The 25,495-nt window shown below is 38.0% G+C and overlaps 1 protein-coding gene across 6 annotated transcripts in view; it reads left to right on the top strand.

The window, feature by feature from the left end:
• The window catches only part of TMEM117 (transmembrane protein 117), a 508,588-nt gene that overhangs the window by 203,986 nt on the left and 279,107 nt on the right, over positions 1-25,495 (top strand). Inside the window, exon 1 of one of the 6 annotated variants that reach the window (XM_040488384.1) lies at positions 17,928-18,071. The exons of the other annotated variants lie outside the window; for them this stretch is intronic. Within the exon in view, the coding sequence (XP_040344318.1) occupies positions 18,037-18,071 (35 nt within the window). The 5' untranslated portion in view covers positions 17,928-18,036. Of the gene's footprint in view, positions 1-17,927; positions 18,072-25,495 lie in introns of those variants that run through there. 6 annotated transcript variants of the gene reach the window in all.

Here is a 25,495-nt window from a genome sequence, read left to right as displayed (position 1 = left end):
TTTTTGGTCTGACACCAGCCATTCTGACAAGTGTAAGGTAACATCTGACTGTGATTTTGATATACATTTCCCTGATGATTGCTGATGTTGAGTATCTTTTTCATGTGTCTGTTGGCCATCTGTATGTCTTCTTTGGAAAAATGCCTATCAGGTGCTCTGCCCATTTTTCAATCAGATTATTTGATTTTTGATGTTCAGTTGTAGAATTTCTTTATGAGAGTGAACATCTTTTTATATTTTTATTAGCCTTATGGTAGGGGGCTTTAATACTCCACTTACAACAATGGACAGATCATCTAAGCAGAAAATTAACAAGGAAACACTGGCTTTTAATGATACACTGGACCAGATGTACTTAACAGATATATTCAGAACATTTCATCCTAAAGCAGCAGAACATATTTATTCTCTTGTGAAACACTTTTTATCTTGTCATCTTTGATCCATTCCCGCCCCCCCCCCCCCCCGCTTTAGGGTGTTTGTCTTTTTTGTATTGATTTGTATTAAAATTCATTTTCCTAAATAAGATTACCCTTAAATACAAGATAAAACACCAGCATAACATTTTGGAGCCCACTACATTTCAAAAATTTATGTGGATTCTGTATAGCAGTGATTTTTTTTTTTAATTTATTAAACTAATCCTGATAAGAGGCTGTCCATTTCTGGTTAAATATTGAGGTCAAAGGTACACACATATAGTAGCTAGAAATATGTTTCTGTTTTTTTAAGCCCAGAACTAAGAGTGGTCTTTCATGCTAAAGCCTTTCAGTTCTAATATATCTATTATTGGGATAAATTGAGTACTAAACGTGTCCCTGTCACTGATTTTATATTAATTAATTTTCATTTATATTATGCTTTTACAAATCTTCCAGTATCTGTGGAATTTAAAATTTTGGCATGATAACTCCTCAAGCCATTGCTACCATACCTGCAGGTTTGTTTTTTTTTTAAGCCCTTGCCAGTAGCATATAATTATGCCATTGTCAGTGGTAACATAATATCAATATAAAAGCTACTTAAACATCATTATACTAATTATTGTAATTATTTAAAATACAACTTGAAAATCCAATTGGGCCCTAAAGTGATATTTCAGCTGTAAGAAGAGAGTGTATTCTTTGAAGCATGAGCTTTCCCTGTTAGGTGCCTTTCATTCTTTCTTTCCTCTGTGCAGAAAAGGTCACTATCTGGGGATAATTATTCACTTCACCTTTTCTACCTGGTGAGGCAGCCTGAATTCCCAAGACCTGTCCTTTTCAGTGCTCCTCACTGGATTTCAGGCCCCCGTGCTAAGCCCAATTTATGCACTGACATCATATGTTTACAGCGGCATAACAATGACCATGTTGGATTCTGTGCTGAATATATTCTCGTGCTGTTTCTTCCTGTGTAAAGGAGCACTCCACACTATAGGTTTCATCAGACATTTAAACCAGTACTCCCTATGCAGGGTGAAAGTTCATCTTAAATCCAGTAAGGAAACTTTATATGGGAGAACATCTCTGAGACCCTTGTACCATCTAGAATTAGCAGAATTCCTGAAAATTACATTTAGCTAGGATGCTGTGAGGATTAAATGGCATCAGTTTGACATGGAGTAAGTGTTCATTAAATGTAATCAATGAAGGAAATGATTTTGATTCTATTTTGTTCAAATTTGGCACATATCATGTTTTGCTATTCATAAGGCTGCCTTACTACAGTTTTATTTTAAATGTAATGAAAGTTCTCATTTTATAGTTTTTTGGTTGCTACTGTTGTACTTGTTTTATTTTCCATAATTAGCTGAAAACGAATTTGTCATGGACTTTGTCTCATTTATCCATATCGTACCTAGGAAACTGCTTAACATATAATAAATGCTCACTAAATGTTGTTTTGGTTGAATTAGTAGATGGTCCAGGGTATATTTATGTTGAAACCACAGATTTAAGAAATATAGTTGGTCAGTAAAGCATCATCTGTATTCATTTGGACTTATAAATAAAACTCATAAAGGGGCACCTGGGTGGCTCAGTTGGTTGAGAATCTGATTTTTGATTTTGGCTCAGGTCATGATCCCAGGATCATGGGATTGAGCCCCGAGAAGGGATTCTATCCTTCTTTCCCTCTGCTCCCTCCCCTGCTTGCACTCTCTCTCTCTAAAGTAAAAAAAAAAAAAATTAAGATCAATCAATCAATCAATCAATCTCAGAAAGTAATTATCATTTCAAGGTGGCTGGCTAGTGGTTCTGGGGCTCTGCTATACCCACTTTGCCTGGGTCAGTGTTACCAAGTTATCATTGGATAGCTTGTTGTGACTATACATTCAGGAGTAGATTACCTTCAGCTCTCTCCTACAGGGCTCAGGAGTCCATTCTCAGTAATGCAGAAAATAGCCTGAGAAAAACACATTCAGGGGAAAGCAAAATTATGCTTTCTTGCCTATGAAAGATACTTGCTAGTAGAAAATCTTAGCCTTTGTATATTACCTCATTAAATCTGTATTACTTTGAAATTATATCATTTCCTTCTTCTTGGGAGAAATGACCTTTATTCCCATGCCTAGCTATTCTTGAATATAATAATTATAAAATGTATAAAAATACTGTCCTGTCTGTCCCCTTCTTATGGCTATCTTCCCAGAGAGGAGAAAGAGAAGAAATAAAGTAGAGCTCTTTTTAAAATTGTAAATTCCTCTGGAGGCACAGTTTCTGGAGAGACACAGAGGGAGAGAAAGTAAGAGAGAAAGAGACAGAGAGAGAGAGAGAGAGAGAGAGAGAGAGAGATCAAAATTTTCCAAAAGCCATTACACCTTGCCCTAGTTCTAGCCTGTCTTTTTCTTGATCCAGTCTTTGTCAGGACTGAATTTACTAAAAGAGCCTTTATTCCAGGTTTTTCTGTGGATCCTAAAATGATGTCTCAAGTTGTTCTGTAGTATGGAGTTTTAAGTTACATAAGTTTTTCACCTTTACCAAGGTATTCTACTATAAGTCATGTAAGAACAATTTATTCCCAACTATCAGCTTTAACAAAGCATGACCTGGAACGCTAACAATGGAAAATGGAGCTATTCTCTGCCACAGCTTTTATTTCAGTAAGATATTGAATGTTTAAAATGCTTTGGCTTGGGAGTCCTGGATATTACTGCTAGCTTTTGAATCCTGCCGACATCATACTTTGGTCCTGTGTTCTGCTCCAGAGCTAGGTTCATTCTCCAGGCTGGCTTTACACTCAGATCCCATTCAGATCCAGACCTGCTGGACTTTCTCTGCTCCTGGCTCATGTCCCAAACAAAAATCTGTCTGGGGGTAGATCAGAGATTCAGATGGCTGAGGGCCATTTGTAAGCATTTGTACTGTATTATTTGAGATTTTAGTGAGTTGTCACGATACCAAGCAAAACAGTGAAGCCCAGTTTTTAAAAATAGTTCTCACTTTATGCACTACAATGCATGAACATAATATAAGAGGCCAAACGATATTTATGGATTATTATTACATCAACCAGGGTCAGCTCCTGAATCTCGTTTCCCAACACCAACAACTTTTATCTCATTTTTATTAAATTAATATTCATTATAAATAATTGCTGACATAGATGTATTCCTATCCTAGTTCTTTTTACTTGTTGTCTGTGCCGCACAGAACGTTTAGTCTCAAATTAATGTCCAATTATATTAGTAATTTTACAAAAAATAGCTCAGTGAGAATTTCAATCAACATATTTCTCTATAAAATACTTTTGTGTTCACTAATTGTTTCAAGGTTTTTTTGAGCAAGAAATGTGTTGGACACTTCTTATGTGTACCTTAGAGCAATATGCTAAACCTAAGTACTCAATTAGCACTTTAGTTGATATAACAGAAGTTGAATGTTTTTCTTTTCCATTTGTATTATTTTTAAACTCACAACTGTATCACATTAAAAGATAAGCTCCCAAGTGTATACCATTTAAAGATACTTCTCTCTGCTTCTTTAATGTATACATATACTTACCAAAGGAGCAAATAATGTGTGCTTTATTTGCTTATAAAGTTCATTTAAGGAGATCTACACTTACGGCATAAAACAGTAGTTCTCAAATGTTTTGATATCAGGACCCCTTTACAGTCTTTTTTTGTTTTCAAGTTTATTTATTTATTTTGAGAGAGACAGAGCAGGTGGGGGAGGGGCAGAGAGAGAGAGAGAGAGAGAGAGAGAGAGGGAAGAGAATCCCAAGCAGGCTCCACGCTGCCAGGGCAGTACTGTATGCAGGGCTCCAACCCACAAAACTGTGACATCACAACCTGAGCTGAAACCAAGACTCAGACACTTAAACAAATGAGCCACTTAGGTGCCCCCAGGATCCCTTTACACTCTTAACAATTATTGAGGACCCTGCAGATTTACTTCCGAAAAGTCAGCAAAACATGAATGAGCACAAACACACCATGCTGCCAGCTGATACAGTGATGATGTCAACATACATCACTTAGCCTCTGAAAGAAAACTCCCTTGTACACTTGAGTTAATTAGAGTGAAAAGTCAAATATCAGGTGATTTTTGTTTTAAAAATAGTTGTTGCAGAACTAAAAGGGTCTCAGTACCTTCAGGGCACCCAGACGACACTTTAGGAACTGCCGCATGAAACATGAAGTGGTAATAAAGACAAATATTTGTAGAGTAGCTTCAAGTTTGCAATATGGTGTCACATATGTTTTCTATTTGACTTCCCCAATAATGCTGTGAGTTTATGATTATGTCATTTTACAGGTAAGAAAAAACTACGTTCAGGGAAATTAAGTGATTGGCTCAAGGGAACTCCACTAGCAAAATTAAACTGAGACCTTCCGATGGCAGAGCCTATGATTTTTCTATCGCAACATATTCCTCCCAAACCCGCCCAACCTAAAAGTTCTCTATGACACCGGGTTTGTCAAGTTAAATCTAGTTTCATCTCAACCTCCAGAGCACGAGACTGGTTTGAATGAGAACTGAGATCTCCATTTAACTTTTGAGTGGTCCTGGGAAGTCCAATCTGGTCCTGAAGGGTGAGTGTAGTTCCAGGGTAACCTGCAGAATTTGGGGTGGCTCTTAGTTGGATCCTTGGTAGTTCTGGGATTACAGCTACCATGAACCTATAATTCTGTCTCGGAATGTAGCTGTATTCTTTAGAGAAGTATGGTGGATACAGATGGTTTGCAGCTGGGGTGAGCCACTCAGGTTGCTGGATACCTGGACAGACTTGCCAAGCCTCTCCTAGGCTGAGCTGTAGCCTCCAGCACTGGACTAAAATGGCCAACAGCCAGGAGCAAAAATATCAAATACCATTTGCCTGGGAGCTGGCCCTAGTGTATTTATCTCTTTGGAGGACTGTACTTTCTGTACTATCTTTAAGCTTTAACCTTTGGGCAAATCAAAATGACAGCACTATATACCCTGTAAATCAAAAAGGACAGGGTCAAAGACCATTCTTTATCTCTGTTGCTGCTCACGACTTTGATTCTTCAAGTATTAAACATGAAGAAAATGTGGAGCACAGGTGTAAAGAGACACAAGTGTGTGCTGTGTTAAGAAACTATAAATAACAATGTTAAATTTTCTCTGAAATGAATGGAAAGGGAGAATGAATTTGTAGAGATCTATAAAAAACTCTTTGGCTATTTTCTTTGCTCTGCAGTAAACTGATCTAGTTAGATGCCATAGAATGACTGCTTTATGAAAATAGAAAGTGGTAATATTTTTGAAACTGTATCTTTCATTGTTTTACTTATTTGCTAAAAACAAAGCAAAATAAACAAAATACCAACCATCGCAATGGGAGCTCTCTTCTGTTGACTGTGAAGAGAAAGTCTTTATTTCTTCACTTGGCATTTAGGTGATGTTTCATTGTGTGCCCAAATCAAAACTACCATTTCCATGTGGTCACCTCTTCTCCAAACCATTGCTCCCACCATCTTAAGCCAAGTTGGCCTATGTATTACCTACCCCTCCCCGAGATTCCCACCTCTGCACTTTTGCTCAGATGGTCCTCTCAGCTTAGAGTGCTCTTCCCTCATTTCCTTCCTTTGCTGTTTTTACCCATTCTTTGAACCCCTCTTTACCAGTTCAGTGCATGGTAGTCTCTTCTTTAGCTTTCTAAAGTGGGGGTTGGCAAAGCTTTTCAATAAAGATAGTAAATATTTCAGACTTTGGTGGGCCATAAGGTCTCCATTGCAACCACTAAATTCTGCCTTTGCAACACAGAAACAGTCCTGGATGATACTGAAGCAAAGGAGTGTGGCTGTGTCTTAATGAAGTTCCTACAGATAATTTGTAATTATTTATGAGGGAGCTGCAGATTGCCAGCTCTTATTCTCCAGCATCTATCTGATTAGCAGTCACTTATCATGTACTCTCTTCTTTTCTTACTGTTTCGCGTGTTTATCCAGTACATTCCCAACTAGACTATAAGCTCCACGGAGATAACCTTATCATTCTTTGTATTTGTGTATCTGTCCTGGTACTTTAAACAGTATTTATTCAGACACTCAGATATTTGTAATTGACTTAAATGTTTTTTAAGGATGGGAAAACACTGACCCCTCTTGATTTCCGTTCCGTTGTTGTTTTGTTTGTGTCCTAATTGGTGCTCTGTTCATGTGTTGGTTCTTTCCTGAGCAAAGGCATCAGCCAATGCTGAGATGTAGTGGATTACCTCTCCATGTTAAGATATATTAAAGATCAGGATAAATGCTTTAATGTGTATCCTAAGAAAAGATTTTATGAGTTATTTGTTGACAGAATGGTTATGATGAGACCTTTTGCTTAGCCTGCCAACATAGCACTCATTTCTTACGAGAACAAAGTACTGTAGTTTGGCCTCCTGATAGAAAGCCTGCTGAGTTTTACCATTTAATAAAATAGAGTACACAGTGTAATTTGTACAATGTCAAACTTCAGAGAACAATTTATAACAATAATGTTTCTATTTACAGCATGCCATTAAGGAAGGGACAATAAAATGTCAAGTTTGACAATATCCACTGATTGATATTAAGGTCAGAAGGGGAAACATTTCTGTTCTCAGCGTTGCAGAGTCAGCTGGCACAATAGAGGGCAGAATACAATCAACTTTGCATTATTTCCAAAATTCAAAGCTTTGGAAAGGACAGCAGTCTAGATGTTATATTTACTCAAGAGAAGCTGAAGTGTAAAGACAGAAACAACTGAAAATTCCATGTTTCTAGTTCTCTCTCTCTCTCTCTCTCTCTCTCTCTCTCTCTCTGTTAGCCTGGAAAAAATTCTGATAAATATTAGTCCAGTCATCAGATTGTATTCATACTGTGTTGTAACTACCTGTTTGGATGTGTTAGCAGTACCCTGAAAATACTACACCCACATTTTCTAGTGATATAGATGGGGTCTGAGAAGATTAATTCCAAGCCATGACATTTGTAGAACTGACAAGGGAAAAAAAGTATAGCAGTCCCAGGTGATGGGGGGAGATACTCAGCTCAGATTCCTCATCTTGGAACATGAATTAGTATGATTCACAGGTATGCTGATCACAGTGAAGAATCTGATATGTGTCAGCTACTTCTCTTTATAATAACATAACGCAGAGCTAAGTATAGAAATAAGGCATTCTCGTACTAGTGCGTGGGATTAAATGCTCTGCTTTGTGTAGGCATTTATTACATTCTAGATTCTTCACATGTTGATAAAGTCATAGGATTTCTAAAAGTATATTTCTCATTGTCACCTTCTGTCAAGATGTTGCTGTCTCAGAGCATACCGGTGAGCAGCTGAGCTCAGCACCATGGACCAGGTACCAAGCAGGACTTGAAACCTAGAACTAGGGGTTTTCCTGGGTGATGGATGATGAGAGCAACTTGCCCAGGAGGTGGAGGGTGATGTGCTCAAATGCCGGCTTGTGTCAATACCATTACTTTATCATTATCTGGGGAACGCCGAGGGACATTGAAATAGCATCACCTCTTGCCCCACACACAGGAGTGTGACACTGCCGATGAAATAGGAGTGGAGTTTGAGGCAGGAAAGTCCCCTTGAAACAGTGACATTTAGGTGGCAATCTGAAGGACAGTGAGAGATTAGACTGAGATGGGGGTGAGAAGGCAAGGTAAGGGTTTCAGGGAGAGGGAGACAGGTGAAAGTTCAAGATGAGTGTGACTAAATTCTGGATCTACAAGAATGAGGGAGCTGCAGATTGCCAGCTCTTATTCTCGAGCATCTATCTGATTAGCAGTAACTTAGGTGAGGCTTGCAGGTAGATTAGGCTAAGTTGAATTTTTTTTTTCTGAAGAAATAATGACACAACAGAATTTATCAGATTTTTCAAGTTAAATTATATATCCCCAGCTCCCTATAGTATAAAACCAAGGACTTTTTTCTTTTTTCACTTTGCTATTTCTAATTACTATCACTTTCTTCAATCCCATTTTAAAAATTAATACCATAATTGTATAGTGCTTTTAAATCTATAAAATGTTTTTATGTATTTTGACATATATTATGTCATTCAATTCTCACAATTAATACGAATAAGAATCACAGAATCCAGGATACTTCTCAAAGAGGATGGAGGGTGTCAGCATAAATCATAGAGTTTTGTTTTAGGCCAATTCTAATGTTCACAGTGAAAATCCAACAGATGTTAACAAATAATTTTTGATTTCCAACCCAACCAGGGGAGGTTCCTGTTTCTTGTTTCTGGGAAGTTATAAATCAGCCATGTCAGTGAGAATCACCTTTTATCATTGAGTGTGATGTTTTTAAGAAACGCCATTTCTCTGATGATTATACCTGTTGGTTATTTGTATATCTTCTTTGGAGAAAGGTATGTTAAGGGCCCTTGCCATTTCCCCCAAGTTTTATTCAGATGTAATAGATCTGTAAAATTGTGTAATTTTAAGGCATACAGTGTATTGATTTGATACACTTAACATATTGATAAATGATTACCACTATAGCATTATAATTTTTTTTTTTTTGCTATTGAAGTGTAAGAGTTCCTTGTATATTTTGAATTCTAACCCCTTATGAACTATGTGGTTTGTGAATATTTTTTCCCATTCTGTCAGTTTCCCTCTCAGTTTATTGACTAGTTACTTTGTTGTGCAGCAACGTTTTTAGTTTGGTGTAGTTTCCATTGTCCATTTTTACTTGTGCTTTTAAATGTCATATTCAAGAAATCATTGCCAAAACCAATGTTATGAAGATTTTCCCCCTATGTTTTCTCATAGGAATTTTAGTTTTAGGTCTTGCATTTAAGAGTTAATCCATTTTGAGTTGATGTTTGTGTATAGTGCAAATAAGGGTCCAGTTTCATTTCATTCTCTCTTTCTTCCTTTCTTTTTTTTTTCTTTATCTCTTTCCCTTCTTTCCTTTATTTCCTGTATGTGGATATTCAATTTTCCTAACACCATTTGTTGAAGAGTCTGCTACCCTTTTCCTCTTGTGTATTCTTGGTACCCTTGTTGATGATCAGTTGACTGTATATGTGGATTTATTTCTGGGTTCTCTGTTCTGTTCCATTTGTCTGTGTATCTGCTTTATGCCAGTACCATACTATAAAGTCACAGTGAGATATCACCTCACACCAGTTAGGATGGACATTATCAAAAAGCAAAAAATCATTAAGTGTTCATCAGGATGAGAAAAAAAACTGGAATCCTTGTGCACTGTTGATGGGAATGTAAAATAGGTGCAGCCACTGTAGAAAACAATACAGAGGTTTCTCAAAAAATTAAAAATGGAATTACCATATGATCCAGCAGTCCCACTTCTGGATATGTATCTGAAAAAAATTGGATTCAGGATTTCAGAGAGATTATTTGTACTCTCACATTTGTTGCAGTATTATCCACAATACCCAAGATGTTGAAGTAAAAGAAATGGCCATTGATGGATGAATTGGATAAAGAAAATGTGGTATAGGCATACAGTGGCATATTATTCAGCTTTAATAAAAAGGAAACCCTGCCATATGCACAAATTGGATGGACCTTGAGCATATTATGCTAAGTGAAATAAGCTAGCTACAGAGGGATAAATACTGTATGATTCCAATGATATGAGATAAATAATCAAACCCAAAGAAGCAGAAAATAGAATACTGATTGATTGCCAGAGGCTGGGGTAGGGGCAAATGGGAGCTGGTTTTCAGTAGGTACAAAGTTTCAGTTGTGCAAGAAGAAAAAGAGATCTGCCATACAACGTGCTTCCAGTTAATGATAATGTACCATACACCGAAAAATACACTAAGTGGGGAGAGCTTATGTTATGTTTTTTTTTTTAACCTCAATAACAGCAAAGGAGAAATGTCACTCATTACTTTATGAGACACAACCATCTGAGGGACAAAAAGGTGGAACACATGTGAGAAAATTGATTCTTCTTGAAAGAAGGCAGGCATATAGCCTGGATGACCACTTAAGATTCCTCTAGCTATGGGCTTCTGTGATATAATAATAGCACTGCCTGAAAAAATATTAACTGGTTTGCATATCACTGTGCATGATTTAGAAATGCTGTTGGTAGTACAGGGACGATTCAGTAATGTTAATTTCCGAACAGAGTATATTAAAATACGAACAGTGGTATTTAAAAAGCTTGTGGATAAAAAGTCAAGGAGAATGAAAAGCAAAGCATAAAAGGATCTGCTTTAGCTGTGTCACTTATGATATATTATGGTCCTTGTTTGATACATGGCTATAATAAAGCATTGCCATTCAATTAGAGTAAGTTAACTTTAAAATTAATATTGTGCCTATGCTTGATTCCATTTAAAGAGCTGGAGAAAGGGAAGAGGATTTTGAACCATTCACTGTGCATTAGCTTCAATGACAGAATATAAATCATAGTAAGTCATAAGCCTCTGTCCAGTTCTGATCTCTGTGTGATGCATGTCAATGTCAGACTTTAAAAATGTATGCTTCAGTTAGAATGGCATGCATTTTGTAATTGGACAGAAGTAAGTAGAGTGGATTGAAGGTTATAATCTGGACCTTTGGAAATGTTTTGACAGTTTATCCAGGAACCTGCATTTATTAATAGTAATGGTTCCTAAATTTTTATTTTGGTTGGCTTGCTGAATATATAGAAAGCCCTAGAAGGAGTGATGAAGGAAATGCATTAGTGAAAAGTATTAAAAAATTACCCTTGACATTTCTAGCACAGGAGCAAGTCCAGATGGTTGATAAAAGAGCATAAGTCAATCGATAAGAACATCCATTTTAATTTTTTCTTTCGTGTTTGATACTTCCTGTTATGAAGACACATCAAGAGTTCCATTACTGCTAAGAAAATATAATTCGTGGGTGTCCATGTCTATCTTTCTCAAAATTCACTCATTATCAATTAACAAACAGAGCAAATTAGGGAAATAACATGCACCTGTGTGTAAGTGCATATGTCTAGGGGGTACTCAACTAAAGAGAAAAGGGAGAAAAGGAGTTAAAAGTTTAGAAGTCCTTGCTGTGTGCTAGGGACTCTGTTAGACTTTTTGCCTAATTGATAAGAAACTGATAAGTATTGTTTGTTTGAAAGTATGTGATGTTGTTTTATGTCTAGATACCACTGCATTTTTTACATCAGTCTTGTGATCTTACAAGCCCATTAATTAATTAGTTACAATATTGCCATGCTGACCAACTTTTTTGTGGAGGCTGGGGTCAAGGCAAAAAATACATTGTTCTGGCATTAAGGGATTCACTCTGTTACTACAGCTTGTTCTTTCTACCTCTTCAATGTGATTGGTAGTATAAAGAAAAGAGCATTTGTGTGTGTTATATACAGATGTGTCCCATATACAACAAATTTTGCAGAAGCATTTTAATGAGAATATGATCCTGAAGCATTAACAGTTTTATTTGCTCTATTTGGTTTAACATTCTTACCTTTTTTGGCTTTGTGTGTGTGAAATCTTCAAAACATACAATTCCTTTGCAATAACATTGAGAAAAATGAGCAAATTCATTCGATGTCGAGGATTGGGAAGTTATCTGACATGAAGTTCATGTTGAAGATTGTTTTCAGTGAGGGGGTAGGTGGTTTGTGGGTAGAAATGTGTTGAGACTATGTGGAGGTGAGTTGGAAAGTGAAAGGAGAAATCTAAATTGCTTCATACAAGTAGAATGGAATGGAGGTTGGACAGTGAGTACATCCCTACAGGAGTGGAAAGGAGAAATGAAAGTGGGCCTTTAAATTTTTTTTTTTTTCAACGTTTATTTATTTTTGGGACAGAGAGAGACAGAGCATGAATGGGGGAGGGGCAGAGAGAGAGGGAGACACAGAATTGGAAACAGGCTCCAGGCTCTGAGCCATCAGCCCAGAGCCCGACGCGGGGCTCGAACTCACGGACCGCGAGATCGTGACCTGGCTGAAGTCGGACGCTTAACCGACTGCGCCACCCAGGCGCCCCGAAAGTGGGCCTTTAGATTCAAAAGAAAGTTGAGCAGAAAAATCCTTGGACATGAAGAAACAGAGAAGAAAAGGCCCAGTTCACAGCTGTGACTTACTTTCAGCTTAGGTATTAATTTCCATGACTCAAAGATTGCTTCTAGATCCTCACCATGGCTAAATTGAAATTATACGAACTAGAAATAAAATAATCTGGAATAGGTCAAAAGGATTGTTGCTGGTGGTTGAGGACAGTTCAAATGTGCATCCATAATGAATTTTGAAATAAGGAACATAAGATGTCCCTCCTGAGATTTCATGTTAATATATTAGAGCAGAGATGGGTAAAGTCCGTTTTGGTATAAAATGGCCCCTGGGCCAGCAGGTTCTATAATAACCTGATTGAATATTCATGCATTTGAAAATAGAATATGCATTGGTCAGCCTTGAAAAACATAGAAAAAGATGAGTTGAGTTCATTCAGCCAACAGATATATATTGAATACCTACCAGGTGCCAAACATGGGATTCAGTGATGAACAACATAGACGATGTCCCTGACCTTCTCAGAGGACTTACAATCATGGAAGTGAACGTTGGCATGTTGTGGCTGAGCACTGCCCAGGAGAAAGAGTATCAGTGATACCACTTTTCATTGCTGAGATCAACTCTCCTTTGAAGATAGAGGCAGCAGGCATTTTTGTCTGCTATCATGAGAGAATTGAAATCATCTAGCTAATACATCTTTTTCTGAGTCTATGCTAACCATATAAGTTTCTGATCATAATTTGGATTCCCGGATGTGTGTGCCTGTTGGGGAAGAATACTCTAGTCAACAAATATGAGGACTTTGGTCCTTGTGTTGTTTATATTTCTCTTTTTAAATATGGCCATTAGCATCCTGTGTTTTACATCAATCTACTGTGAGTCCACCCCCGAGGGATGGATTCCTTCTCAGAATGCTGTCAAAATCAGATTTTTGAGTCTTGAAGTCTGGAGGCCAGATCCTATACAGTCATCACTCTCTGAGTTTCATGAGAAGCAGCCAGCTCAGTTTGTTGATGAAGGAGTGTCTCTGGTTAGCTCTTGTTCTGTCTTCAAATTTTTGGAAGGAATGGATCTTATTCAATTCCTTCAAAGAATATTGAGCATGCATCTGAGAGATATTACTTTTAAAGCAGTGGTGGAATAGACAAGCCTTCTTTTCTTGTTTCTTCATGGTCATTCCCTGTGGCATGCCTTGATTTCAAACTATCCCAGACACTTTCTGCCTCAGGCATGGCTGGCAAAGGGCCAGCCCATCATCTTAAGGGATACCTTGCTACTGTTGAGGAGAGGGAATGGTCTCATGATGTGTCAATTTGCTTTTGACATCTGGTTCTAGTCCATCTGTTCAGAAGTCTGCTGTTACTATTTAGTTACTGGCAAGGCCTTTCTCGGGCCTTAAAACAACAGCAAAAAGTCAACCTAAAGGGACTTCCACTTTTCTAAGAGGAAAAGAGACCTTAAGTAGAGCGGCAGCTAATTATTCTCTAACAAAATCAGTCTTCTCTCGGGATCAGTGTGTTTCTTTTATTTTTTTAAAACCCTTTAAGCACAAAATACTTAAATATATTTCTGGCTGATGATTAATAATCTGTTTTTACCATTGTCCTATGCATATCCCAGTAAAATTTTGCTTGTCATGCCCCAAATGGAATTATAGTTCCCAGTGGACTTGGTTGAAGAGATTAGTATTAGCACTATACTTTTTTCATCCAGAGTAGAAGTGGCAAAGTCATGGAGTGAATGTTTTTCCTTAAGGATGCTGTAAGTACTTGGGTATGTAGTTGTTTCATTATTTTGCTATTAGTTAGGTTTACAAAAACCAACCAAACAAACAAAAACAGTGACAAAATAGGATGTCTAAAACTTTAAAACAGTGTTTTTGTTTAGTTTTCATTAGCAGAACAACCCTGCTTCCAGACAAAATATGGTGAACCTGATAAAATTAGAGATATGCTAGCTAAAGGCTGGATGGGAAGGTGAGTTGGGGAGAGTCGTAGCTTAGAACTTCATAAAACACAGTTCTGAAATCTCGAAGTTAGAATTCCAGCATCAAACGTTATTGCTGAAAAAGAGAATGAGAAAGAAACAATGATTATTTTGCCATATGCATATGGAAGAAGACTTTATGTATATGGAAAAAGTCCATCAAGACAAACTGGATGTTAGCAAAAAGGTTAACTGGGCCTAGAAGCCATAGGAAATTGGTAACTGCGCAAGCCATGTTAGCAGTGGGGACATTAAGAACGATGACTTCATACTGTATCAATGGGAACACTAGTTACAGATTGTAGAACATCAGAAGCAGCCTAAAGAAGTTTTCATGGGTGTTTGTTAAAATTTGAATGATTCTTCTTAGGTGAAGGAATCAGGCATATCAGGACTCTAGAGATGGTGACAAAGTTTAATTGAATTCATTTATCCTCTACAGTGAGCCAAACACAGTGCCAGATATTTTTATAATATGTGGTGTTCTGAAAGCAGTGCTGAAGCTTAAAACAAAAACTATGGGTTATTTCATGCCCCATAAACATGCCAGATAGGAATCACTAGTCTTCTATTGCCTATTGATATGTGAGACAATGATACATAGTGACCGATATTGTTAGAATTGGGATTTATTCTTTCCCTTGGGAGTGCTGATTATTTTCTTTTCTGTGGGTTGTGCTAGTAGAGAGTTTGGAATGTATATGCACATCTATGCATGCAGAGGTCAACAAATTCCATTTAAATATTCTAATTGTGTCTTAGATACTGCACATATTAATGTTTAGAGACTTCATATCACAGGAATATTTAATGCCACATTCACTCTATTTTTAGTTATGTCTCACTCATTGCCAAATGGCGATGTGTTTTCACCCATAAAAGTGTAACACTTGATGATACTTTGATCATATTCTGCTTTGTCTCGTCTGTGGATAACCTCATCCAAAGCAAAACTCTCCTACCTCTTCAGTTTCCTTCGAGTTTATCCCATTCTTCACCACCATCATAAAACTTCTAGAGTAGTTTTTATCTCTGAACATTTACTTCTCAGTGCACTGCTATTTGTCTCCTGCTTGCACTGCTAAGTAACAGCAGCTTCGTTAGGATCATCTGCTGTGACCTACCAGCACTGATTCTGGAGCCTCTTTGCAGCCCGGTGCTCGCTTGTGTGCTCTTGAGGGTTTGGTGCTGTTTGCTGTGGGTGCCACTCTTCCATCCACTCCTAGCTTCTTCCTTTCCATCTCTCTCACAGACTCCCCTTCCTCTGTTCTTTCATGGCCCTTGAATGTGGACCCAAATCTTCCATTTCTAGAGCTTCTGTGTTAGTTTGGAACTCATCACCTCTTGCCTGGTCCCTTACGAAGGAACTCTCAATATGCTCACATAGTCTTGAACTTAAACCTCTCCCACCCACTCCAGATCGCACTACATACTCTGGCCAGAGTAGAGTAGTCACCCGTTAAAACAAACCTGATTCTCTACTTGATTGCTTAAAGCATCCATTGCCCAATGGACACAATTTAAAATTTTTTGTCACGGTGCACAAGCACCCTCTGAGTCTGGCTTTCATTTTCTGTTCCTGCCTCACGTCCCTCCTGTCTTCTCCCTTCACCAAGCAGGGACTGGCTGCCTCTGAACTGGTGATGTCCACCTGTCTGTTCTTTCTCTGTCGTCTAGCAATCTCCAACATGTTTAATCTCTTTCCGTCTCCCCGCCACTGCACTACAACAGGGGTAACCACAGTGTCTGTATTACGGGGAGATTGTGATGTTCGAAGCAAATAAGGCCTGTGTCACTGCTGAACTTCCTACAAGCATAAGATGATCTATACACGTTCATTGTGGCTCTTATTATTAGATCACTCTGAGGTGGGCTCAGGGGGATTTGCAGAAGACGTTCAGGAAACCAATAAAGGTAATTAAAAGTTTAGAAAATTAGGAGCGGGAAAAACAGGTAAAGAAACGATTTTTCAGCCAAGAGAAGAAAATGCCTGAGGGGAGATATAAGAAAGAAAAATGATTTCCTAGAGGATAGACTCAGACCATCCTCCATTAATATTGAGAAGAAAACACAGCAAAGCATGTAGGATTTATATTTGCCATAAGGAACATTTCCCAGATAAGGGATTGGCTATCTAGAATAGTTTATTCACAAAACTCTCAAAATTTATCTATAGATCTAAAAAGATATATTTTCTTCTGTCTGCCCAATTTAGGTCTGGAGCGGCCCGAATGCAGAGAAGTGAATTAGGTGATTTCTTGCCGGCCTTTTTTCCTCCGTGTGCCGGTCCATCTTTCAGCGGTTCTTTTTGCTTCCCTTCATCTCTCTGAATGTCTCTCTCTGGCTTTCTGTCTCTTTGTCTCTCTATCCCTGTTTCTCTCTCTGTTTGTCTTTCTCCTTGCTCTCTTCTCGAATTTCTCCCATCATCCTCCTGCCCTTCTGCCCCATTATGAGGTGGAAACAAAAGCTTTGCAGAAACAGTCCACACAGTGCTATTGTGCTTTTCTTCTCTCAAGTTCATTGTATCTTTTGGGTGGCATCGCAGCTATTTTGGATTAGAGGAACATTTCTGTTTCTGTAATGCGTTGAGGACAGAAACGTTTTTGTGATCACTTCCTTTAATAATACTACTTTGTGAGATCGTGTTCCTCTTGTAATACACTTTCCTCAGCACAACCCTATTATCTTTTCCTCGTGAGGAGATTTTTTCCTATAACTTGTGGACAACACGTTTTCTCCGAAAAATGTGAAGTTGCTTCATTACCGATATTGGAAGTGCATGTGGAGGGACATTGATTGGTGGCACTCCTCTGAGGAGGAAGGGGCGCCACAGAGTGCCCTGCTCACCTTTGAGCGATGTCTTTGCAGGTTCCTTTTATAACCATTGAGTTTAGTAGATTATAGTTGTTCCTTGTAGTGTCTTTCTATTTACCTGTGTACTCCCCACCTTTCTTTTGTTGCTGGTGGAAGTCATGTTGGTCTTTCATTAACGTTGCCTCAAATTTCTTCTCTATGATTTTTTTTTTGTTCTTTACATTCCTTTTTAATTTTCAGCCTTTTTTGGGGCAGATTTTGTCTTCTCTTTTTCTGGGATTGGGGTCTTTACGGATGCAGCCAACTCTAGCGTCCTGTCACTTGGCGTGTGGATGGATCCCAGCACCTGCTACAGGAATCAACTCAGCAACAGGGTGACAGATGTTAGACTTTGTATGATTTGTAAGAAAGTCATATGGCTGAATCAATACAACCATTTTTCCCTCCTCCTGAGCAGCCGTAATATCTCATCCTTAAGTTTTTATCTGGTGTTTACTGGATTTTCCCTTTAAGCATTTTAGAAGACAACAGGTAATTTAAGTTTGCTTCTTCTTTTTTTTCCCCACTAACTCGCACATCCTGGTTGAAGAGAACAATGTAGTGTCCATTATCATGAGTTCATTGTGACCCACCAAACTCCAGAACTAAACCTTTACTATATAAATTCTAGTTAAGAATGTCTAGTAAGACATTGGCACTTCGCTTGGAGGGCACAAGAGAAAGAATCAAGACAAGAGAAAGGAGCCATGGTTAAGTGAAATGTGGAGTTGCCAGAGTGTAAATAAACACTCTTCACTACCATTTCTATAGATGCTACTAAATGGAAGCTGCCTTGGAAAGCTTATTTGGAGCCAAGTATAAGTAGTGTTGCTATAAAGCAGAATCATTACTTAGTATATTACCTGTGACAGCAAAATACAGTCACTTGAATCATACCTTTACATTCCCTCCCTCTCTCATTTTCTTCCTTTATTATTATTTTCTTTATTATTTTGAGCACAATCAATTCAATCACAATTATATTATTTAAATGTTTTTAATTAAGTAGCACTTAGCATTTTGGTTGTTGTTCTGTTACAGATATTTATTAAGCCCATGCCTTTTGCTAGGCATTACTTCATTACCTGACTTATTAATTCATTTAAGACCCACAAAGGCCCTGTGATTGGTACTGTCTCCGTTTTAAATGTAATAAAGGAGACACAGGTTTCAAAGAGGGTTTCAAAGAGTAACTTGTCTGAGGTCAAACATGACTATAAGTGACAGAGCCTAAGATTTCTTTCAATTGAATGCCAGTTTTCCTTCCTTTATACCTTCTCTGTGCCAGTTGTTCTCCTTTGAATGGCAATTATTTATTATCATTACTTTGAATAGCAGTTATATGTCTGGGAATACACATTTGAAGCATGGAAAATTTCTCCTATAGGTTATATAATCTGGATAATTGACACCATATTAATAATTGAGAAATGAATATATACTGAGTATTTTTCATGTGGAATAAAAGATGAATTCTGATTGTAGTGTACATTGAATATTTATCGTCTCGGTTTTTGAGACTGCTTAGTCTTGTTCATAGAAATGTAGACTTTCCTATGTCAAACAGAGTTTATATAGTACTTGTTATTCTTAAATGTCTCTTTCCTTTTTATGCTATTTTACTAACATTGAATTCATAATCTAAGGGCTCTTCCTTCAGATGACAATCAGGATGAATGATGACTTGGCTACCTGTCAATAAAGTTAATGCTGATATAATAAAACAGCAACAATACGACAATGGACATTTATTGAGTATTTATTAGGGGTCAGGCAAGAAAAGTTCAGTAAGCTTTTCCCTATTCCCCAGGGCTGGCTGATAAACTGTAGGGTGAGGATTTGAACCTGGGTTTGCATGATTCAGAGCTCAGATGGTTAACAGCTACAAAAAAATTAATAAAGTTCAAGAAATAAAAGATATTATAAATGTTTATAATTCAAAAATACAAGAAATTCGGAAACTCTTTGGACATCTGCCAGTCCTGTTTCCTTTGCAGACAGATGGCTATCTATGAAACATTTTCTCCTCATGTTTTGGAGAAGCAGCATGCAATTGTTGTAGTGTAGGGCTTCCAGAAGTTGCCCATGTCCTACCCTGGGTCGATTTAATAACATGACAAAGAACCACTAAGTGTGTGACTTGGCTTCTAGGGGTCAAATAGTCCCTTTAGATATTTGTTTATTTGGATTTATAACTTTGGTTGTCTGTTTATTTTTCATTCTGATGCTTTGTAGTAAAATATATAAAGTCTTCTCCACAGTTTAACATAGACTAAACCTTCTTTCAGTGATATGTTGAACTATGATACGATATGATATGAAATTATACTGCTTTGTGGCAAAATATAAACTAAAACTAAGTGGCTCACCTCTGCATTTAGAACTGTATTTTAGCATAGTAATGGATGAGTTTTAGCATTCACCCATTACTACTACCCAAACTCAGGGCTACCGAACCCAGACCTCAAGGGAAACTTCCTCTGTACAGCTCTGGGGTGGTGGCCTTGCATCTGCTTGACCAAAGAGACCATTCCCACATTCTCTTCTTTTTTGTTCTGTAGCCTCTGAAAAGTAATTTATTCTCTCTATGCTTTGTTTTCCTCATCTAGTCCATGAGGCTAATCGTATTTAGCACTAACCCCCATCACAGCAGGCTTCTGAGATTAATAAGGTTATATTCATTGAGCATCATGGATGTTGAAAAGTCACTGCCTAAGTGTTAGGAGCAGTGTAAGAGGTAGAGGTGGGGAACATGTTATTCTGTGTACTTATGCAATCAACAATTTTATTTCCTGTAAAAATGCTACTACTCCTAGATTTCCTACATGGGATGCTATATTCTAGACATGCTAGTTTAATTTTTATAAGTAAGAATTTGAAACTAGCCATGGATAAATGTGTATCTAGTCTTCAGTTCACTGTAGAAATTTCTTTTGAAAACTTTATTCTGGGGGCGCCTGGGTAGCTCAGTCGGTCAGGCGTCCAACTTGAGCTCAGGTCTTGATCTCACGGTTTGTGGGTTTGAGCTCTGGGTCGGGCCCTTCGCTGACAGCTCAGAGCCTGGAGCCTGCTTTGGATTCTGTGTCTTAGTCTCTCTCTGCCCCTCTACCTCTTGTGTTCTGTCTTTCTCTGTCTCTCAAAAATAAATAAATATAAAAAAATAAAAACATTCTGAGTGAATTCTCAGAAAAGACCATAAATCACATATTTTCTTGCCTTAAAGAGCTGTATACATAAACTGTTTCAGGGTTGGCAAATGTGTAGCATATGTGTTACCCGCTGTGCTACCCACTTCTCCTTCTGCACACACAGCAGACTTTGCCGATTCATTAAAATCCTCTATTCTCTTGAGTAAATACAGAACCTCAGACTTCTCCACAACACAGTGTCCCAGACAGCTATGACCAGTCAATCAGAGGTGGGGATGAATTAAAGCCTCTGTCATTCCTGGGGTGCCTGGGTGACTCAGTTGTTTAAGTGTCCAGCTCTTGGTTTCGACTCAGGTCATGATCCCACAGTGTGTCAGTTCCAGCCCCATGTTGGGCTCCACACTGATAGCAGAGCCTGCTTGGGATTCTCTCTCTCCCTCTGCCTCTACTGCTCCCGTGCCTTTGTGTGTGTGTGTGCTTTCTTTCTCTCTCTCTCTCTCAAAATAAATAAAGTTAAAAAAATTAAAGCCTCCATCATTCCTGATCAACTCTGCCTTTCTAATTTACTGGTAAAGAATCTAAAGTGAAAATATTGGGGCATCTGGGTGGCTCAGTCGGTTGAGCATCTATATGACTCTTTATTTAGACTCGGGTTATGATCCCAGAGTCTTGGGATTGAGTCTTGCGTCAGTTCCACGCTGAGTGAGGAACCTTCTTGAGATTATCTCTCCCTATGTCCCTCTCTCCTGTTCCTGCTCTCTCTAAAAATAAAAATTAAAGAAAGTCAAAATACACACACACACACACACACATACACATATATGTATATATATAATATATATATTTACTTTGGGGGGAATGCAAGCAGGGGACGGGCAGACAGGGGACAGAGAATCTGAAGCTGGCTCTGTGCTGACAGCAGTGAGCTTGATGGTGGGGCTCGAACTCATGAACTGTAAGATCATGACCTGAGCCGAAGTCTGATGCTCAAATGGCTGAGCCACCCAGGTGCCTGAAAACTATATATTTTTAACTTGATTCATGTCACTTGTTATTTTTGGTGTCATGTGAACTAAAAACGAGATCTACACGTTCCCATTCCAGTTTTATTCTGTGACACCATGCTGTCCCTATAATTTTCAAGTCTAGCAACATTCATCTTATTCCTTATATTCTTCATTTTTCTAATTGATAGTCTCCTTTATTTAGTCACGGATTAAATAATGTTTACTGAGCAACTAGTATGCTTGAGTTAGTGTCTCTGCAGTCAAGCAGCTTAGAGTTAAAGAGAAAAAGCAAGTCAGGGCGCCTGGGTGGCTCAGTCAGTTAAGCATCCTACTTTGGCTCAGGTCATGGTCTCACGGTCTGTGAGTTCGAGCCCTGCGTTGGGCTCTTTGCTGACAGCTCAGAGCCTGGAGCCTGCTTCAGATTCTGTGTCTCCCTCTCTCTCTGCCCCTCCCCTGTTCATGCTCTGTCTCTCTGTGTCTCAAAAATAAATAAACATTAAAAAAATTTTCAAAAAAGGAGACAAATCAAGTCATATACAAAAATAGCCATGCACTCTAATATTTGCCTCTACTCAACTCACTGAATATTCTGGCTCAGGTCAACAGTGATCTAAATGTTAAATTTAACGGATATATTTCAATTCTTAATTTTTCACTTCACTTAACCATTTCATACTATCAATCATTTCCTCTTTGTTGAGTTTCTTATTCTATTCCATTTTCTTGACTTTCTTGTTATATTTCATGATAATAGTCTCCTCAGTTTTTCTCCTCTCTCTGGAGCTACCCTCTCTTTAAACAGTGTGATTTTTTCCTTTTTCCTCTTCCCATTTCTTTGAGGTCGGTGTTCTTGGGATTCTGACTTCAGTTCCTTTTTATTCTCTTTGTGGAATTTCACCCACTTTTATAACTACAAACTGCAAGCTTCACCTCGAAGCTAAGGTTCCTTACATCTTCCCCTGAACCCTGGTACAGACTAGAATATTCAGCTACTTGCTGGACGTGTCTTTGGTGTTCCACAGGCACATAAATCTCAACTTTTCTGAAGCTAAATGTACTACTGCTTTAAACCTGCTTTTCAGGTTCTTGCTAGTTTGGTGAGTGGAGCCAACACCCACTCACTTGCTGAAGCAGAAATACAGGAGTTTCTCTTAACTCCATCCTTTTTCTTGCTACCCTCATCTTACGAATGACAAAATGTTGTCAGTTCTTATCTTTTAATAACTTTGACTGTATCTCCACCTCCTCCTTTCATCAGCTAGTTCCATAGTCAGGGCCTTGTCTTTCACCTGACTCTGCACAATAGCGTCCTAACTGGTCCAATTTCATCTCCTGTGGCCCTATCAATCAAGTCTCCATGCTGCTGTCGGCTTAGTTGTAACAAAATGCAAACTGCACATCTGACAAACAAGGCTGGGATCATTGAAAGCCCCCCTTTACATTCAGGATTACACATAAACCCTTTCCCCCTTCAGGATCTGGTTCCTGTCTGCATTTCCAGCTTTGTCCCTCATCAGTCTGATCCCGTCCATCAATTAAACCCTTAGTTTGGGCTTCAGTTCCAGAGTCTTTTGAGCTTCTTGATTGCATCATGGTCTCTCTTGCCTCATTATTCTTGCATATATGGTTTCTTCTACATGTAATTCCCACTACTCCTCCTGCCTTTGCTGAAAGAACTCATCCATTAAATTTCAATTCTGATGCTCTATCCACAATGAAGCCTTCCTTGCTCCGTACTATACTAAAAAAAAAAAAAAAAAAAAAAAAAAGTAACATTTTCTGCATGACATTACAGTTGTTCTCTTTTATCATTAGGTGTCTATCACCATGCCTTTCACTATTCATAGCACAAATTGGTTGAATCAGTGGAACCATGATTGGCTCTGACCCCAAAGTCTACCCATTCTATCCTGAAGCTTCTGGACATACCCTTGTTACAGTTCCTCTGCTAGAGTTTGTCAGTGCGTTGGCTAGTAGTGAATAATATTCCTTGATCCAGAAATCATCAGGGATTTTGAGACAAAACTAGGGTGTGTCTTGCTTAGTGAAGGAGAGAGAAACAAGAGAATTATGGAATGACCTCACACTTATTTTAGAGCATTATTTTAATATCATCTATGCTAGGCATTATAAATTATCTGCATTTTTATCTGTGATCAGCCTTTACTGTTCACTTTACCATGATATATGTCAGAATGATACTATTTGACTCTTCAAGTATCTCCTGCTTCTTTAAGTCAAGAGATCTTATTAGTTAAGCTCCTTATTGTATTTTTGTGCAATAGATTTATTGGGATGTACCAATGATCAGTTCTCTAATTTGTAAAAATTTTTAAAATTTACTTTTATAAACCATGATCTATCTAGCTATCATCTCTGTAATCTTCTGCCATATTTTCTCCATGCATCTTAATTGCTTTATTTAGCAAATATGTATAGAAAATATATGAGAAGGAAATTGTAGCACTTGTTCTGAGTGATGGAATGTCAGATGATATTTTTCCTCCAATTTTTAATGCTTTTCATATTTTAATGATGAACTTTTTTTTTTACCTTTATGGTTTAAAAACTGAAAAACAATTTTTTTTAATGTTTCTTTTTGAGAGAGACACAGTGTGAGTGGGGAAGGGGCAGAGAGAGAGAGGGAGACACAGAATCTGAAACAGGCTCCAGGCTCTGAGCTGTCAGCACAGAGCCCGATGCAGGGCACAACTTGGAAATGGAGAGATCATGACCTAGACTGAAGTCGGACACTTAACCAACTGAACCACCAGGCACCCCTGGTTTAAAAACTCTTTAAAAGAAAAGAAAAAGCAACGCAATAAGGGGAACACACATTCAGTGAAAACAGTAAGGTTTTATATTCAGGCCAGTCCCTTTCTCATTGACTAATGACCCAAATTTTTATTTAAGGGAATGCTATTAATTTATGTAATTAACAAAAGTTTATGAGGTGCCCAGGTTAACCAGAAGAAAAGGTACTATGATTTACGAAACAGAAAAACTCAACTTCTTTAGAAGGAAGGGGAAGAGAAAAAGGTGATAGTGGAGCTTTATTTCAAAAGATAAGCAAGCATTGACTGCAAGGTATTCAGCATACGAAACACTATTGAACAGAACCTCACAGACATCAAGAAGCAGTAGGGGTTCAGGATGGCAGGCAATTGCTATGTGTGTGAGATGGAGAAGAGGAGAAAGATTGTATGCCGTATTATTTGTTGATCCATTAATTTTAGAAGAGATTGTTGAAAGGAAATGAAAAGTTTCTGTTCTTATTTAGCTCTTCAAATACTAGGCATATCTGATTTTATTGAAATTAATACACATTGTAATTTTTCTGAAGTCTCTATTTCCCAGGTATCAGTATTTCTTCATTTCTCTAAACTTGTTAATTTGTATAACATCCATTGGACAAATCTTGTTATATTTTTGTGTTGTCATAAGTAAGTTTATTTCCATCTATGATTTTAAAACTGAATTCTGGCATTTTAGTTTTCCTGTTCTCAGGCACCATTTGGAAATATGATATAGCCATTAGCAAAGAGACTTACCTAAATAATCTAAATTAATATTAAACTGCTCATCTTTACTCACAATTCATGTTCCATGGTTGAATATTTGTGGAAAACTGACTCTAGAGTTAACAAGAGCACTTTGGGGTAGGGCTGTGTTGACTTATGCTCTACTTTGAATGCAGTGTGTGCCGGCACATCACCTTATGATTACAGCTCTTTCAAGCAGAAGGTCTCTAAATAAATTCTGGTTTTGTTAATCTTTTTTTTTTTTTAATTTTTTTTCAACGTTTATTTATTTTTGGGACAGAGAGAGACAGAGCATGAATGGGGGAGGGCAGAGAGAGAGGGAGACACAGAATCGGAAACAGGCTCCAGGCTCTGAGCCATCAGCCCAGAGCCTGACGCGGGGCTCGAACTCACAGACCGCAAGATCGTGACCTGGCTGAAGTCGGACGCTTAACCGACTGCGCCACCCAGGCACCCCATGGTTTTGTTAATCAACAAAGGTACAATTATGTCATAATATGCTGTATGGTTTTAAATCAATGATTCTGAAGCAGATTGTTCTT

Source organism: Herpailurus yagouaroundi, unplaced genomic scaffold (assembly GCF_014898765.1).
Source record: "Herpailurus yagouaroundi ecotype Mexico unplaced genomic scaffold, PumYag 166, whole genome shotgun sequence".
In the NCBI taxonomy this organism is placed as follows: domain Eukaryota; kingdom Metazoa; phylum Chordata; class Mammalia; order Carnivora; family Felidae; genus Herpailurus; species Herpailurus yagouaroundi.
Note: the sequence above shows the minus strand (reverse complement) of the source record. Positions and strands in the feature narration are given on the sequence as shown.